This window comes from Gallus gallus, chromosome 5 (genome assembly GCF_016699485.2).
Source record: "Gallus gallus isolate bGalGal1 chromosome 5, bGalGal1.mat.broiler.GRCg7b, whole genome shotgun sequence".
NCBI lineage: Eukaryota > Metazoa > Chordata > Aves > Galliformes > Phasianidae > Gallus > Gallus gallus.
Window position 1 is genome coordinate 58,504,754 of NC_052536.1, and position 14,816 is coordinate 58,519,569.

Below are 14,816 nucleotides of genomic sequence, written 5' to 3' on the forward strand. Positions count from 1 at the left end.
TGCTACCATTAACTGATGTTACAGGAAGCCTCCCATTAAATGCTTTCATGCACTCAGGACATCAGCCAAAAGGAGAATCCGTCCCAAGGGAAGGTGATGGGAAACACAGCACTCAGGGAAATAATGTGACAGTGCACAGAGTGCTGAGGGGTGAAGCTGGACTGCAAAGTGCTGGCCAACCACATGCACTGTGCCCCACTGCTTGCACCAGGTTAATGCTGCAGGGAGGGAGAATGGCTGTTTATGAGGGTGGACAGTGATAAGACAAGGGGGAATGGTTTTAAACTGAGACAGGGGAGGTTTAGGTTGGAGATGAGGAGGAAGTTTTTCCCCCAGAGGGTGGTGACGCACTGAACAGGTTGCCCAAGGAGGCTGTGGATGCCCCATCCCTGCAGGCATTCAAGGCCAGGCTGGATGTGGCTCTGGGCAGCCTGGGCTGCTGGTTGGCGACCCTGCACATAGCAGGGGGTTGGAACTGGATGGGCACTGTGGTCCTTTGCAACCCAGGCCATTCTAGGATTCTGTGATTTCTGACTTTCAGCATTTCCTGAGTCTTTTAACAGCCCTTCTTACACCAATTAGTAAGCCTGAATGACAGGCACTGTTAGCAGCCCCTTTCATAGCAGTATTTTGAATATTATGAACTGCATTGGAGGTCAGCACTTAAGGGAAGAAGTCCCAGTGCTACTGCCAATCAGTCTCCATCAGTCTTACTTCTGAAAGACCACAAGAGGACAAACTGCAGCATGAAAAGCACTGTGCCAACACAAACTAGGAGTGTGGCCACACTCAGGAAACAAGTTAGCAGGTTTCCAAAGGATCTGGAATTGCCGTGTCCATCTTTAAGAATGGGTAGATAAGTTGATAGGTGAAAGAAGAGTAGAATTTCCTGAGTATATAAGTAACACACGCACTTTTTATGATCCTGTTGATCTCACCAAAACAGAATCACAGAATCCCAGAACGGCCCGGGCTGGAAGGGACCCCAAGGATCACGAAGCTCCAACCCCCCCACAGGCAGGGCCACCAACCTCCACATGTAATAGCAGCCCAGGCTGCCCAGGGCCCCCTCCAACCTGAAAAATGGATTTCTGGTCTCCATAATTCTTTTCATCCAAAATACACACAACTGATACTGTAGGAAAGTCTCCACAAAGAGGACCATCTTTAAAACAAAGCGGCACCTGGGGGGTTCAGAGAAGGTATTACAAAGCACTGCCTTATGGTGAGGTGTGCAGGCATTGGGACAGCCTGCAGGGAGGCTGGTGCTGCACTGCCAGGCAGGGTTGGAGAGGCATTAGGACAGTGCCCGCAGTGATGTGCTGTCACTTGTGGTCACCCCCCAGCATAGCACTGGATGTGGTAGGAGCCTCCCAGCCCAACTGCTCTCATTCTGAGGCCATAACATATGCAGATACACAAGCTCTAGAATGAATGACTCCTAAAGCAGTGCTTGAGCTTTCTGCCATTTCCATGGTTGTTTAAATCTGAATGCACACAAGTAAGATTTCTTTTTCTTATTCTCACAATTCGAACACAAAGTTACATCTCACTAATTCTGTCTTTTAGTTTGGTAACACGTGCTGCTCAGGTTCAGAGAGGCATTTCTCTGAACTAGATCTCGTGTTGCAAACACGTACACTTATATTTGTACGTACACGCAAGACAAAGCAAAGCAGCTAAATGCATTGCAAGCTGAATGCCAGCTGCTCCAGGGCAGTAATGCTTCAGCCCACTCAGAGGGACAAGGAATGCCATACCTTACACGTAACTTTGCTCCTGACCTTCTGACGTTTCACACCTCTCAGCTGTGCTTTGCTGCCCGCAGCTGAGCAGCCCCTGGTGCCCCTGTTTGGGTTCTTGTGAAAATCCACGCCGTCATCACTGGACACGTCGGACTGGAAGAGTTGCACAAACACTTCAGTAAATAAGACTAAAGCAAGCCACCTTCAGTCACTGACATTCTTCAATACCTGGCATTTCCCAAGCAACACCAGATTACTGTAATTGATTACACATGTCAAAACGATGCTAATTGTTCTATGAAATGCAAAAACTGGGCTTTTCAGACAGAACAGAAAAACACATCATTTGGGATGAAAAAATCAGATTAAATGCGGCATGAACATTGTTTTGCTTCCAAGTTTTGCAGAAGGGTTATTTACTGCCTTTCACAGAGCTCAGCTCTCACACCTGCACCAATAATCCTCTCCCAAACAGCTACAAAGTCATCATAGGAGACCCTGGGGGAGAACTGAAGGAAGGAAGCCCTCCAGGCTGAGGGAGCTGGGCTTGTTCAGCCTGCAGAAGAGAAGGCTGCGGGGTGACCTCATTGCAGCCTTCCAGTACCTAAAGGGAGCCAACAGACAGGAGGGGAGGCAACTCTTGGAAAGGGCAGCTAACAGCAGGACAGGGGGAAATGGTTTGAAGTTGAAGGAGGGAAAATTGAGGTTGGATGTCAGGGGAAGTTCTTTACTGTGAGAGTGGTGAGGTGCTGAACAGCTGCCCAGAGAGGCTGTGGATGCCCCGTCCACCCCTGGAGGTGTTCAAGGCCAGGTTGGATGGGGCCCTGGGCAGCCTGGGCTGGTATTACATGTGGAGGTTGGTGGCCCTGTGTGTGGGGGGGGTTGGAGCTTCATGATCCTTAAGGCCCCTTCCAGCCCGGGCCATTCTGTGTGATTCTGTGAAGGAATAAATGGCATTCTCATGTGCCTTTGGGCAGAGGGCAGAATGTGTGCTCAACAACACCTTTCTACTGACTGCAAGTGGAGTGCAGGCTTACAGGTACGCTCCATAAATGAGCTGGCATCATTTCCCCTCCTCAGCACAGAGCACCACTCACCACAGTCAGCGGATGTCGGCGTTTCCTGACGGCACAAACCGGCGATCCAAAGTCGCTGTCACTCCCAACCTGTGCAGACAGAAAGAAGAGTCATTGCAGAGAGCAGCTTTGTTCTGACGATGATGCGCTCATCCTTTGCTTCTGTCGTCTTTGCCCTTTTAAGACTCACATCAGGAGATCGCAAGACGTTGTTTCTCCTATTTTTCCTCTGGAAAACAATCTCTTCTTCACTTTCACTGCTGGTTCCTACAGAAGAAACAGGAAGCAACAACAGTAAGGAAATGTATTGTTCAGAGTGCTGCAACTGAACGACCAAACTCCATCTCTTATAAAAGAGCCTCCAAAGGAGATTGCTTATTGATCTGTGCAGCGCCCACTGCTCTCTTTAGCCCTTTTAATCAAAATAAATACTCTCCAGTTGAGACGTACAATAAATCCCACCTTCCTGGAGATTCTCTGACAGGAAATGACTTCCCCAGGCAGTACAGATACAGAGAAAGGGAGCAGAAACGAAACAGGAGCTGGGACGTGTGGAGAAGCAGCCCTCAGAAGGTGAGTTCAAGTGTTACGCCTCTGAGGACGTTCTGTCACAGGTACAGCTTCGGATGCACTGAAACAAAACCAGAACTCACCAAACTGCCCTCTCTCTAATCACGTTTCAGACAACTGCAGCCTTTCTGCCTGTCCCCACAGGACTGCTTTTGCTGAAATAGATGAGTATGATAAAGGGAGAAAACAGCATCTCCAAGCGGCGTCTGAGCGGAGAAGAATGACGGCCACTTAGGAAGTGCATTTAGTGGATAGAAATTATCAAAAGCACTTAAAATATATATATATATAGTTGCTAAAACAGAGAAGTACAGAAAAGCAGATAGATGGAGGAAATAAAGTCAGAATAGGTCCAACGAAGAGCTGATGCTTCAAATACAAGCCAGGCTAGTGCAGAGGGCATCAGCAGAAAACGTCAGACAAGTCAGTTGCCATGCAGCTATAAGAAAGAAGCTCATCAGTATGAGTTCCTCATACTCCTCAGGAACAGCGATAGAAACGTGTGAAAACATGGACACGGGGAGTGAAGCACAACGGATCGGGTGGTTATGAATTGAGAGGACGAAGAGATGGCCTTAAAGGCAGGTGTGGCTCACGTGGCTGCCCTGTCAGCATTTGCGGAGAGGTACCAGCAGTTTAATTCGGACTGCTTTCTCCAATATGTATGCATGCACTTCAGCCTCGGATGGGTAAGCCAGAATGCAGGATGTGTTACAGGAGGCTGAAGTTCTGGAAAGCCTCCTGATGGTGCCGGATTCAGTAACACAAGTATTACCTCTTCCTCTTTCATCTTACCCACCTAAGTCACAACAGCGAGCTGAAGACCATAGAGTCATAAAGGCTGGAAAAGAGCCCCAAGATCCCAAGGGCCAACCCCACCTCACCACACCCACTGACCACAGCCCTCAGTGCCACACCTCCAAGGTTTTTGGGGTCTGAAAGATATTGGATTCAGCAGTATTTGCTTAAACATGAAGCTACCCGTACTCTGAATTCCCTACCTTCAGCAGGAAACACACGTGAGGTATGAAGGTTGGTGCCTTCCAGGTTTTCAGTTCTTCCTCCAGTGGTATGAAGTGCATCTGAGGCTGAACTCCCAAAGCTGTTTCTCTGTGAGTTTGGATTGACTTTATCTGTAGGACAAACCTCTGGAGTTTCCTCCCTGACAGTAGAGAACACCTTCTTACGAATCCTTCTGGTAGCTTCAGCACTGCTGACCCTCCTGCCCGTTGGGGTAGCAGGTGAAGGAGGTGAGGCTCCCGGTGACCCACGTCCCGTCCTGCCCCCTGCTGTCCCCCCGGGCACTGCTGTGTCCCTCACGTGTCCGCTCTGCAGGGGCAGTGGTGTGGAAATGTTTCTTCCCTTTAGACCTTTGCAGTCCCATTTTGGTGGTGTTTGAACCCTGCAGCCATCATTCAGAGACTTTCTATTGGCGGTGAGCTGAACATCTGCACGACTCCTTGAGGCACTGTTTAACTTGGGGGTATTCATGGCATCCGTGTCTCCTTCAAAGATTTCCTCCTCACACTCTTCGATGGAAAACCCCAGGTCGAAGTTAACAGAGAACAGCTCCTGGGAACAGTCACAGAGCTCACTGTTGTGCAGGTCCTGCTCAGCCGCGCTGCCACGGCCCCACGCGCCCCCGGGTGCCATTTCCCCCCGTGCTGCCCCTTCCCCGCAGGCTGTGTCCCCACGGGGGCTGTCCCCTGAGGGCGGCAGCTGGGAGGCTGGCCCTGCACTGGGCCGAGCAGTGTGCCCACCTGAGCCCGACCTGAGCAAAGGCTCCACGTCCACAGACGGCATTTCATCATTTACTTTGTAGGTGTGCTCATCTTCAAACAAATGGATACTCTTCTCTCCATCAATAGTCACATCTCTCTTCATTTCTGAATCTTCTTCATCTCCTTGAACAAAGTGTTTATTTGGAGGGTTATCTGTGTGATTTGCTGTGAACCCCTCCTTGCCCAACAGACTGTGGAAGCTGCCACCCCCTGGAGGCCTCTCCTCGGCTCCACCAGCAGCCGTTGGTGTTGATGCAGGTTTAGAAACGCAGGTATTCACAGCAGCACTCAGGCCTATAGTGACCTCCAGCTCCGGACTTTCAGCAGGCAGCAGTGACTGATCGACTGCTAAGGAAGAGGGAAAGTCTCCATGTGGCAGCTGCCCTGAATAACTCCTGCAAGACACCTTTGGAAGAGGGCACAGAGTTTCCTCGTGTCTCAACAGTTCTTCAATGCCTTCAAGTTTACTGACAGGAGGAGGAGAATGTGCCAACAGCCCCTTCACGCAGGAAAACGCTCCTTCTAGCCCAGCAAGCTCTGCAGAGGAGCTCACAAGCACAAACGAATCCACGTGTGATTCTGGGAGATAGAATAAGTCAGAGGACGCGGGCGACTTCTCAGCTGTGAAGCTGCTGTATCCCAAATCTGTGTGGTTCAGCCCCACTGAACTGCAGTGCTTATCTAACAACCTGAGATCCTTTACTGCTGCACTTTCATGAGCTACAGTACTTTCACCGTCATCACATAAGTCATTAAATTCATTTAAGTCAAATGTCACCTTCTCTATTTCCTCCTCCTTTGGACTGCCCTGGTCAGTACTCGCCACCAGGGTGAGCCTTCTTGCTGAGCAAGGCTCTGAGCCATTGGTATCTGTAGGCAACTCAGGCTCTTCCAAGTCCAGCCCAGGAGCTGTTCTGGGAGTCTTTGTGTTTGTTGTTTTAAATATAGAAAAGAATTCTCTCTCGTTATCATTTACATCAGGTACAAATGGTCTTTTTGTGCGTGCCATGTCTCTCTTAGATGAGTGTGTCTTCTGAGCAAACGCGGAACTGGTTGTGGAAAGATGGCCTTTATTCCTTCGAACGTGAATGTCTTCAATACGCAGGTGAGGCTGAAGCTCCAGTTCATAGCTGCAATCCCCCTGGTGGAAAACATGGTGCAATATTTGCTATAAAAAAGGCCTGCGAGGATTTGTCACGAGGATATTTAAAACACAAGTGACAAAAACAACCCAAGGGTTATCAGAAAGGTAAAAAGAAAAAAAAAAAAGAGGAAATGCTTTGCATTTAAGGTCACAGCTTTCAAAGAAGATGCCTAGCTGCAAATCCACGCTTGGGTAGTCAGACCTGAATGGTTTAGAGAGATAGAAAATACTGTGCATGAATAACAGTGGCACTGAACAGAGCTGCAGTGCACAACGCTCACTGCTGTGCATCCGTGCAGCTCTCAGAACATAACAACAGCTTCACTTTACCAAGCAAAGGTGCAAGGTGTTACCTCCTCAGCATAGCACTAACAGTGAATTTAGAAAGGTGGAGGGAGCAGAAGAAAGCCTTACTCGAGGAACACCAGAGTCTGTAGTTCTCTGTTCTTCTTGTACTACTGTTCTAATCTGGCTACTGCATTGATGGCACATTGAGAATGTCTCACTTATATTCTCTGGACTTTGCTTATTAATCTCCTGTTCATAAACGCACTAACCCAGGCAACCAACTAACTCCTTAGAAACACAGCTAAGAAAGCCCAGCAGGCTTTGGCATAGCTCCCAGCACCCACAGGAGAACAGCCTGGCTTGAAAAGCTGCTGCTTATTGTCCTTCTCCCTCTCTCTTTTGAATTAAGATTGCAAAATAAAGGCACTCAATCTCTAACAGGAAGCATAAAGGCCAAAGAGGCTCTGATAGCAGTGCCTTCAAACACTCTGAAATTTCAAAGTATTAAAAAAAAAAAAAAGCTTTAAACTTGCTTCACTAGTAATTATTTCTTAATGGAGGAGTAATGTCTAAAGACAAGGTATACTTATTTCTAGCAGCTCAGTCAGAAGGATCCCCAGGCTCCTTGATCCTTGCAATAAAACAAAGTACCTTTATACTGGATGAGAAAATGACTTCTATGATGGTACATGCTTTCTACACAATTAAGTCTCCAAAAGTCTTATCAGACACAAGTAGGAAAAAAATAAGGACCTTGCAATCCTAAACTCCTCAACCTACTCGTAGTCCCAGGAGAACATTATTATAGAAGTTCTGCTTCAGTTTGTGCTGGCCACTGCTCAACCTCCAACATCTTCCCACAGCATCCATTACCCCCCTACCCCTCACAAACTCTTCACAAGCCAGACCCTTCATTCCTGTACCCAACTATTGTACCCAAGCAATGCACAGGCTCTTCTTGCATGGACATAACCCCTGGGCTTCACTCAGAGAACACGACTTCTCATTTCATCAACTGGTCTCTGCATAATGGAGCTGTTCTAAGAGACGACACTGTGACACCAACATCATGGAACCATCTGCTGATCCCTTCCTAAGGCAGGGAAGAAATTGGACTCGTTGCTCTCGAAGGTCTTTTCCAACATAACAGTCTATGATTCTACAAAACAGCAGAGCCAGAGCTTCCACAGCCAGCCTGCCTGCAGCTAACCTGACTTTTACCACCAGACTCCTTGTGGGAGCCAGGAGTCCATCATGGAAAATATGGCTGAAGAATACTCTGACAATCATTCCATCTATCCCTCTGCACAAGGCAGGAAGTCATACCCACATTTACTGCTGCCTGCTTTCTCCAGGAGTGCTCCTGAGAACTGCCCAGGGCTGAGATTCCAGGCTGTCTTCCGTGCCTTTGAAAACAGCTTACACCCCAACACAGCTTTGGATACTCTCTGGCTGCAGTAGATAAAGCAAAGTATCCAGTATTAAGAGCAATGGTTCATTGTCAAACTATTAATAATAACGATAATAAATATTTATCAATCATTTTAGACTTTAATACCAACTTCACAAGCAGGCCACGGAAAGGATGATAAGCAGAATGAATAAGGAAGAATCAGTGCACAGCCTGTTTTGAGGTCGGGGCACAGCTGGCTACAAATCCTGTTTACTGCAATGACATCTGTGTCTCAGTGATGAAGTATGTGATTTCCATAAGGTCAGAACAGCAGAATGGAAGAGCAGGAGGAAGGGGCTCCATTGCTGGGGATTCAATACTAGAGGGCCACAAAATACCCACTCCATTCATCACAGCAACAGATGGTACTCAGCTGTCACACACGCACTGCCTGTGTTTAGCCTATCTGTTATAAATAAGCATATCCAAAGAAACTAAAAGCCAGGATTCCTCACAAAGAGCATGAAAAGGAGATCCCTGCACTATACACATTGACTTACAGGAAGTCTTACTGCCAACGCAGTACAGAAAACAGTGAGTACAAAAAGGGGTAAGTTCCAAATGACTGTTTTCAGCCAAAACACAGAAACAAGATACGGAAGTTTTCATCTGTTAACAAAGAAGAACAGTAACAAACAACAGTCAACAAAAGCTGGTCAAACTAACTTTATACATGTCCTCAGAGGTGATGTATTTGGCTGCCAAGGTAACAGCGCTGGCAGTGGTGTGTTTAGATCTGTATAAGTAATGACTGAGTGTGGCACACAGCTTTGATTAAAGTATCCAAGCACTGTAGGAATACAACAGATATAAAATGGATTAAAGACTGATTAGCTGCCAAACCATTAAGTGTTACTGAAACAGAAGCAGGTGCTGCTCCTTTCCACCCACAGCACTTGTAAGAGCTGCAGCTCAGCCCATCCTACACCATCTTACAGTTTTAAAGCGACCCAAAGTAGCACACAACTCAACCATTAGCTAAACCTGCACGAAAAGATGAGGGCTCTAAGTGGGGAAAATCATCATTCAAATTGCAACTGGATCAGAGGTAAACCAATTAAGAGCAGATCAGAAAAAACGTATAGCAGAAGAGCTGTGTGTCAAAACAACAGAAGACCAATGGAACCTCCAGGGCAAACGCAGGCACTGCTTTCAGGCTCACATGCAGTTATGCAATTGTTCTAGTTCAACTTAGTTCAACTTGGTCATTCAAATACTTTCTCTCAGCAGGTCTAATTCATGCTGATGGAGTGAAAGGACAGCGTTAAATTTATCACCTGGTAGCCTGGATATGTACAACCTGTAGTACACTGAATGTTCTGAGCACAACCCAGCCAGCACCAGCGCGTGGCAGCGCTCTGCAAGCAGGTCGTGCATGGGCACAGAAACTGGCACCTTGCTCACTCTGCTCTACTAAATCAGTGACCTTGCTTAGAACTACTGATTCAGTATAGAAAACAACAGGCTTCCCAACGTACAAAAGTAAAAGGACAAAAAGGAGATGTAAGATATTAAAACCATCAGAGTTTTAAAATACCTACATCTATGCGTTTTCTAGCATTTAAACTTAAATATATTGCTGATGTCAAAGCTGAAATTAACCTCTCCCTCCACTTAAGCCACTCTGGATGTACCTTTTGTAGTGAGACTGACATCTGCCCAACCCTCAGTGACTTTGCTATCTAGAAAAGTCTGTAATCAGACAGGATACAGATCTAACAACTATAACTTCTTTAATTGAAAGTTTAATTAAACTCTGACAGAAGCAGCACAAACAGCTGGCATTAACATCTGTCCCGACACCAGACAGTAACACCTATTTGCAAACTGCTTTGAGCTAGATCAGAGACAAAAGGCTTCTGAATTGTTGACTTTCCTCCTGAGTGTTGACTTCTATGGAGTAAACACTGCCAACATAGGTTTTCACACAGTACCTTTCATGAGCAATTAGAGCAGATTTCAATCAGCACGTTCCATCCATTGAATGACAAGAGCATGGATTTATCTCCATAGGGACCCACCATTTGATCCCCTAACACTCCAGGCAACCCCCTGTGTTTGCCCCACACTCCTGACCCCTCCCATGCAGAAGCCCTGCCATGTATTCTGAAAGACAAAACGTGATCTGAACCCTCAGCCGTGGCCGTTCCTCCCCCACTCCCTACACTTCTGAAACATCTCTTAGGCTGTAATTACTGCTTGGAATGTAATGGATATTTTAACACACACACGCTGAGGAAGTTTAACCGCAGCTCAAAGGTTGCAAAAGATCTCTAGGACCCTCAGGCCCAACCCCAACACATCCCACAGAGCCCAGTGACCGCAGCGCCACATCCCCACGGCTCTGGAAGACCCCCCTGGGCAGCTGTGCCACTGCAGCACTGCTCTATGGGAGAAGAAGTGTTTCCCAGTATCCAACCTGAGCCTCCCCTGGCACTCCCTGAGGCCGCCAGCTCTCATCCCTCAGCTGCTCCCCATAGGCTGTGTGCTCCACATCCCTCACAGCTCTGTTGTCCTTCTTTGGACACGCTTTGGAAGACTTCTGGATAACAGAGGGATCAGTTCTCCTCCAGCAGCTTTCATGCCTTCTAAAAGAGCTTCTCCTGTTGCTCTGGAGAAAGAAATACTGTCAAAAACGTTCTGGGGAAGTTCGAGCTCATTATACACAGCCAGAGACCCTTAAAGTTACCCATAGTTGATTCACTGCAGAAGTCTAATGACATAAAAACCACCTCACCCTGCAGCAGCTGTGCTCCTTCCCTTGCTGACAGCAAGTCCTTACCAATGGACCTAGCAGTTCTAACGCTGCCGTGGTTTAAGGCAGCCTCTTTGGAAGCAATCCACCACCAACTGACCACCAACTGCCCCTCTTACTGTCCCACAAACGCCCTCACACCCACCTCACTGACACTTCCCACAGCTCCAGGCCCTGCTGGTCGGAGCTGTGGGAATTCGTGGCAGGCCACCATCTGCTCCTCAGCAGTGGCAGCTGGCTGCTGTTCACTTATCTGCTTATACTAATTTTAACCGACACATTGGTTTGAGAGCATCAGGCTATGCAGCAAACACGCTGTAAGAGCACTAAAAACATACTTTAAAAGATTTATTAGCAAAATCAGGCTTCTGCACCCTACCAGTCATGGGTAGGTGTCATCAAAGAGGCAGAGTGGATATTCCAGAACAACAGAGGAGTGAGTAGCACAGACTGCTCTGTTATTTGACATCACAGACAGGTCATCACAGTTGACATTTGCCCTTTGACTTTCTTAGCCTGGGATGTCCCCGTGCTAAGTAGGGTAGAAGCACACAGGGAGACATGGCTTGGTGGGCATGGTGGTGACAGGTTAATGGTTGGACTTGGTGATAACAGAGCTCTTCTCCAGCCTTAACCAATCTGTGATTCTATGGTTGTACGATGACTTGAGCACCGTTATTTAATTCCTAAGGAAATACAGAGAGCAAATTCATCCCTGCATTTCCATACCCCTCAAAATATAAACAGCATCTTCAGTGATGTTTGGTGTAGAGGAGCTCCTACCAGAGGCACCAGTGGACTGCCACTTACCCTTGGAACATGTAGTGAAGCAGAGCTTTGCCACATCAATCTTCTGTAACAGCTTAAGGAAAGACCAACCAATTATTTATCTACATACTTTTAGCTTGTGACACACAGCATGCACCTACTTCTTAAATGCACAGATCTAAATATAAAATGTCAGTGCACAGCGTTCCCTCCCAGAATCTAATCAAATAATACAATGGAACAAAACACCACAAGTGAACAGCAGCCAGACCCTATGAACCAAGATCTCCAGGACACGCTCCAGTACTACACTGACAGAAGGGAGGGACAACAGGACTGCGAACGTTAATAACTAAAACTGGGAAACAGCAGGCAAAGGCATACAATGGTGTTACGGATATCACAACATGGAATGCACACAGAGCTGCTCTTGCCTGCAGGTTTAAGGCTGGCAACGTTATGTTATGTGTTTTACATGTTTCGTGGTTTCCCTCTCGTATGATATTACTCCATGACTTCCAGAAAACTGAGAATGCTTAAATTAGGTGGAGAAAAGTCCTTCTGGCTGATATGCCTGAACCTGGCCAAGGAGACTTTCATGCAGCTGTACAGGAACAAGGAGTCACCACTGAGCACAGCAGGAACATCACCTCAAATCACCACAGCTAAACCCTTCCAGGTGCCACACAAGTGCCCAATCCCACTGCCCCTTTCGCATGGCTGACACCCCAAAAATCTTTTGCCTAATCACTTTCCTGTTCTCACTGCAATCATAAAACCCCATAGGAGCATTAAGCACAAAGCACCTGCAATTAAAGGTTGGAACCATCTAAACAAGGTCTTAATTATAGTTTGAACTCAAAATCATCTGGCAATAAGATCAGAAGAATCGATATGGCACAAATAAACTGTTTTAATTGGAGAGCTGAGGTTTTTGGTCTCGCAGATCTGCCTTGCAGCCTCAGTGCCCAAGGACAAAGCAAAGCTCCTTCCCCACTCACACCACGAAGCACTGCTTTCCTTGGTTTGTGTTTCTGCAGTGAACAACGAGCAGGGACTCTTCTGCACAGCGCCTTGTTGAGAACCCCAAGAGAAAGTATTCGCTTTATCTGTTAGCTGCAGTCTAAGCCAGATTTGCAGCCCAGGCTCTTACAGCTGCTCACAGTTAAAACCAGCACTTCCACAAATAGCTCGGTGTACCTATCAGGAACACGGTAAACAAATACCATTTGCTGCCTTAAATTAATTCTTTGTGGCTGGGAAGGAAGTTTTGCACATCTTAGAACAGTATTTCAATCAGAAACACGCTACTGCCAATGAGGGCCTAAAATGCTGCCTACTTCATGGTCCTTATTTGAACCACTTTTAACCCTGATTCAGTAACTCCTGAGAAAAAGTCATTTGGAAATACCAGAACCCTCAAATACCTCTCCACAGGGCTGACCTCCATCCATCTCCCAGTCCATACACACAGCTGGGATTGTCCAGACCCAGATGCAACACCCTGCACTTGTTGAACATCACCATGTTGATGTTGAGGATCACTTGTTGAATATCACTATTCAGACACAGAGCTGCTGCCCACAACTCCCTGCTGCACCACGCAGAGAGGTGCTGTCCTTCAAGGCAACATAACACAGATGGGAATGGACAGAGGGTTTCAGTGGCAGTTCTGACTTCACCCCCTAAATGCCATCTCTCGAGGTGTTTGGTACCAGAGAGCACCTGAGGGAGAAAGACGGAATCCTTCTAATGGGAGTCTTTGGTTTTCCTCTTTCTAAGGAGAACCTTTGCTCTGACTGAAACTTCCAAGTTCAGCCCTAAGTGGGAGATGGATCCTCAGTGGTACTCCTGCATTTGACAACACAAAGACTGCTCACGGGCCATCAACAACTGCCTACCTCCCACAAAATAAGAGTGCTTTTGCACATCAAATCCCTGTTACATATCCTCAGCAACTCGGGCAAATAACACGCAGTGAAAGCAATTACTTTGCCCTGACCCTGTTTCCAAAGGCACAGCTTAATTTTCAAAAATGCTGAAAAGCCATTATTTTGCATAAGGACAACTCGATTTGTTCCCATGTTACAGGGCAATCCCTGCCTGCAGTCAGTAGAAAATCCAGGCCCATCTGCCTTGCTGCTGCAGTAATAAGGGCACGCAGGCATTAAAGGCTTTTCTGCAGGGATGGGTACATTGCAGGGCTCTCATCTGGGAAACCTTCCTTGATTTACTCTCCAATTGGCCTACTTTTTCCCCAAAAGCATATGATTGCAATACAACTATAATTATTTCACGTATTTTCACTTCTTTCATTTAAAAACCCATAAGCCTTTGAATCTTTATAAGGTTATGCACAACACAACTGCAATGGAGGTTTCTTGGAAACATTAATTGGATGAATACAAGGAAAAGAAAACTCTATCAGTGCTGACACAGTCTGAGCTGTGTTCTGTTGCAGAAAGAACACCTCCATACCCCTGAGCTGGCTCGTATGAAGCAGTTATTGATCTCTGAATGAGATTCTTCCCAAGAAATAATTAGCTTCATTAGAAACTTGCAGATCATTCAATTATCCACGGGGGAATTGGAGTTTGCCTGGTTTTATATTTCATTCCTAAGTAAGAAAATAATGTATAGAACTGTGGTTTGAAGCTCTCCTTCATGGTTATTTAAGGAAACAGCTCTGACTTATACTCGGTGTTATCCCTCAGCTATTAAGAACTGTAAGTTAACGTCAGACAGATTAGCAATGATATATTTGGCTGTAGAATATCCATGGTATGAACATGGGTGCACCGTAACTGCAGAGTCTGCAAAAGCTCCTGAAGCTCTGCTAAAACGTTACTGCTTCTACCCACTCACTGTCATACCAGACCAACATTTTAGGTAGATTTTCCTACAGGCTTAGCTTCTGCTCAAGGTTTATTTCCCAGAGCCTGCTGTAACATCCCTTTATCCACCCCCACCACTTAACAAAAGCATTCCTACAATTCCCAAACACACTCACATACTAAAGTAAGGTGTGAAAATTACCACCTGCTGCAGAAACAACCTTAACCAAGAAAGCTTAGGTCAAAGTCGTCTAGAAAACACAGAGCTGGAATTCAGAGCAACCTATCTGTGTGCTTACATTGAGCACATACAGTGTAGCTGCAGATGCACTGCCCTGGCACAGCATGCTAACACAGCAGGCACTGAGTGCAGCCTGGTCCCTGTGCCTTCAGCAAGCACCA

The 14,816-nt window shown here is 46.7% G+C and overlaps 1 protein-coding gene across 1 annotated transcript in view; it reads right to left on the reverse strand.

The window, feature by feature from the left end:
* FANCM (Fanconi anemia complementation group M) overlaps window positions 1–14,816 on the reverse strand; it is a 59,530-nt gene that overhangs the window by 6,407 nt on the left and 38,307 nt on the right. Inside the window, 4 exon segments of the mRNA NM_001397001.1 lie at window positions 1,761–1,898; window positions 2,843–2,911; window positions 3,012–3,088; window positions 4,393–6,313. Of these exon segments, the coding sequence (NP_001383930.1) occupies window positions 1,761–1,898; window positions 2,843–2,911; window positions 3,012–3,088; window positions 4,393–6,313 (2,205 nt within the window).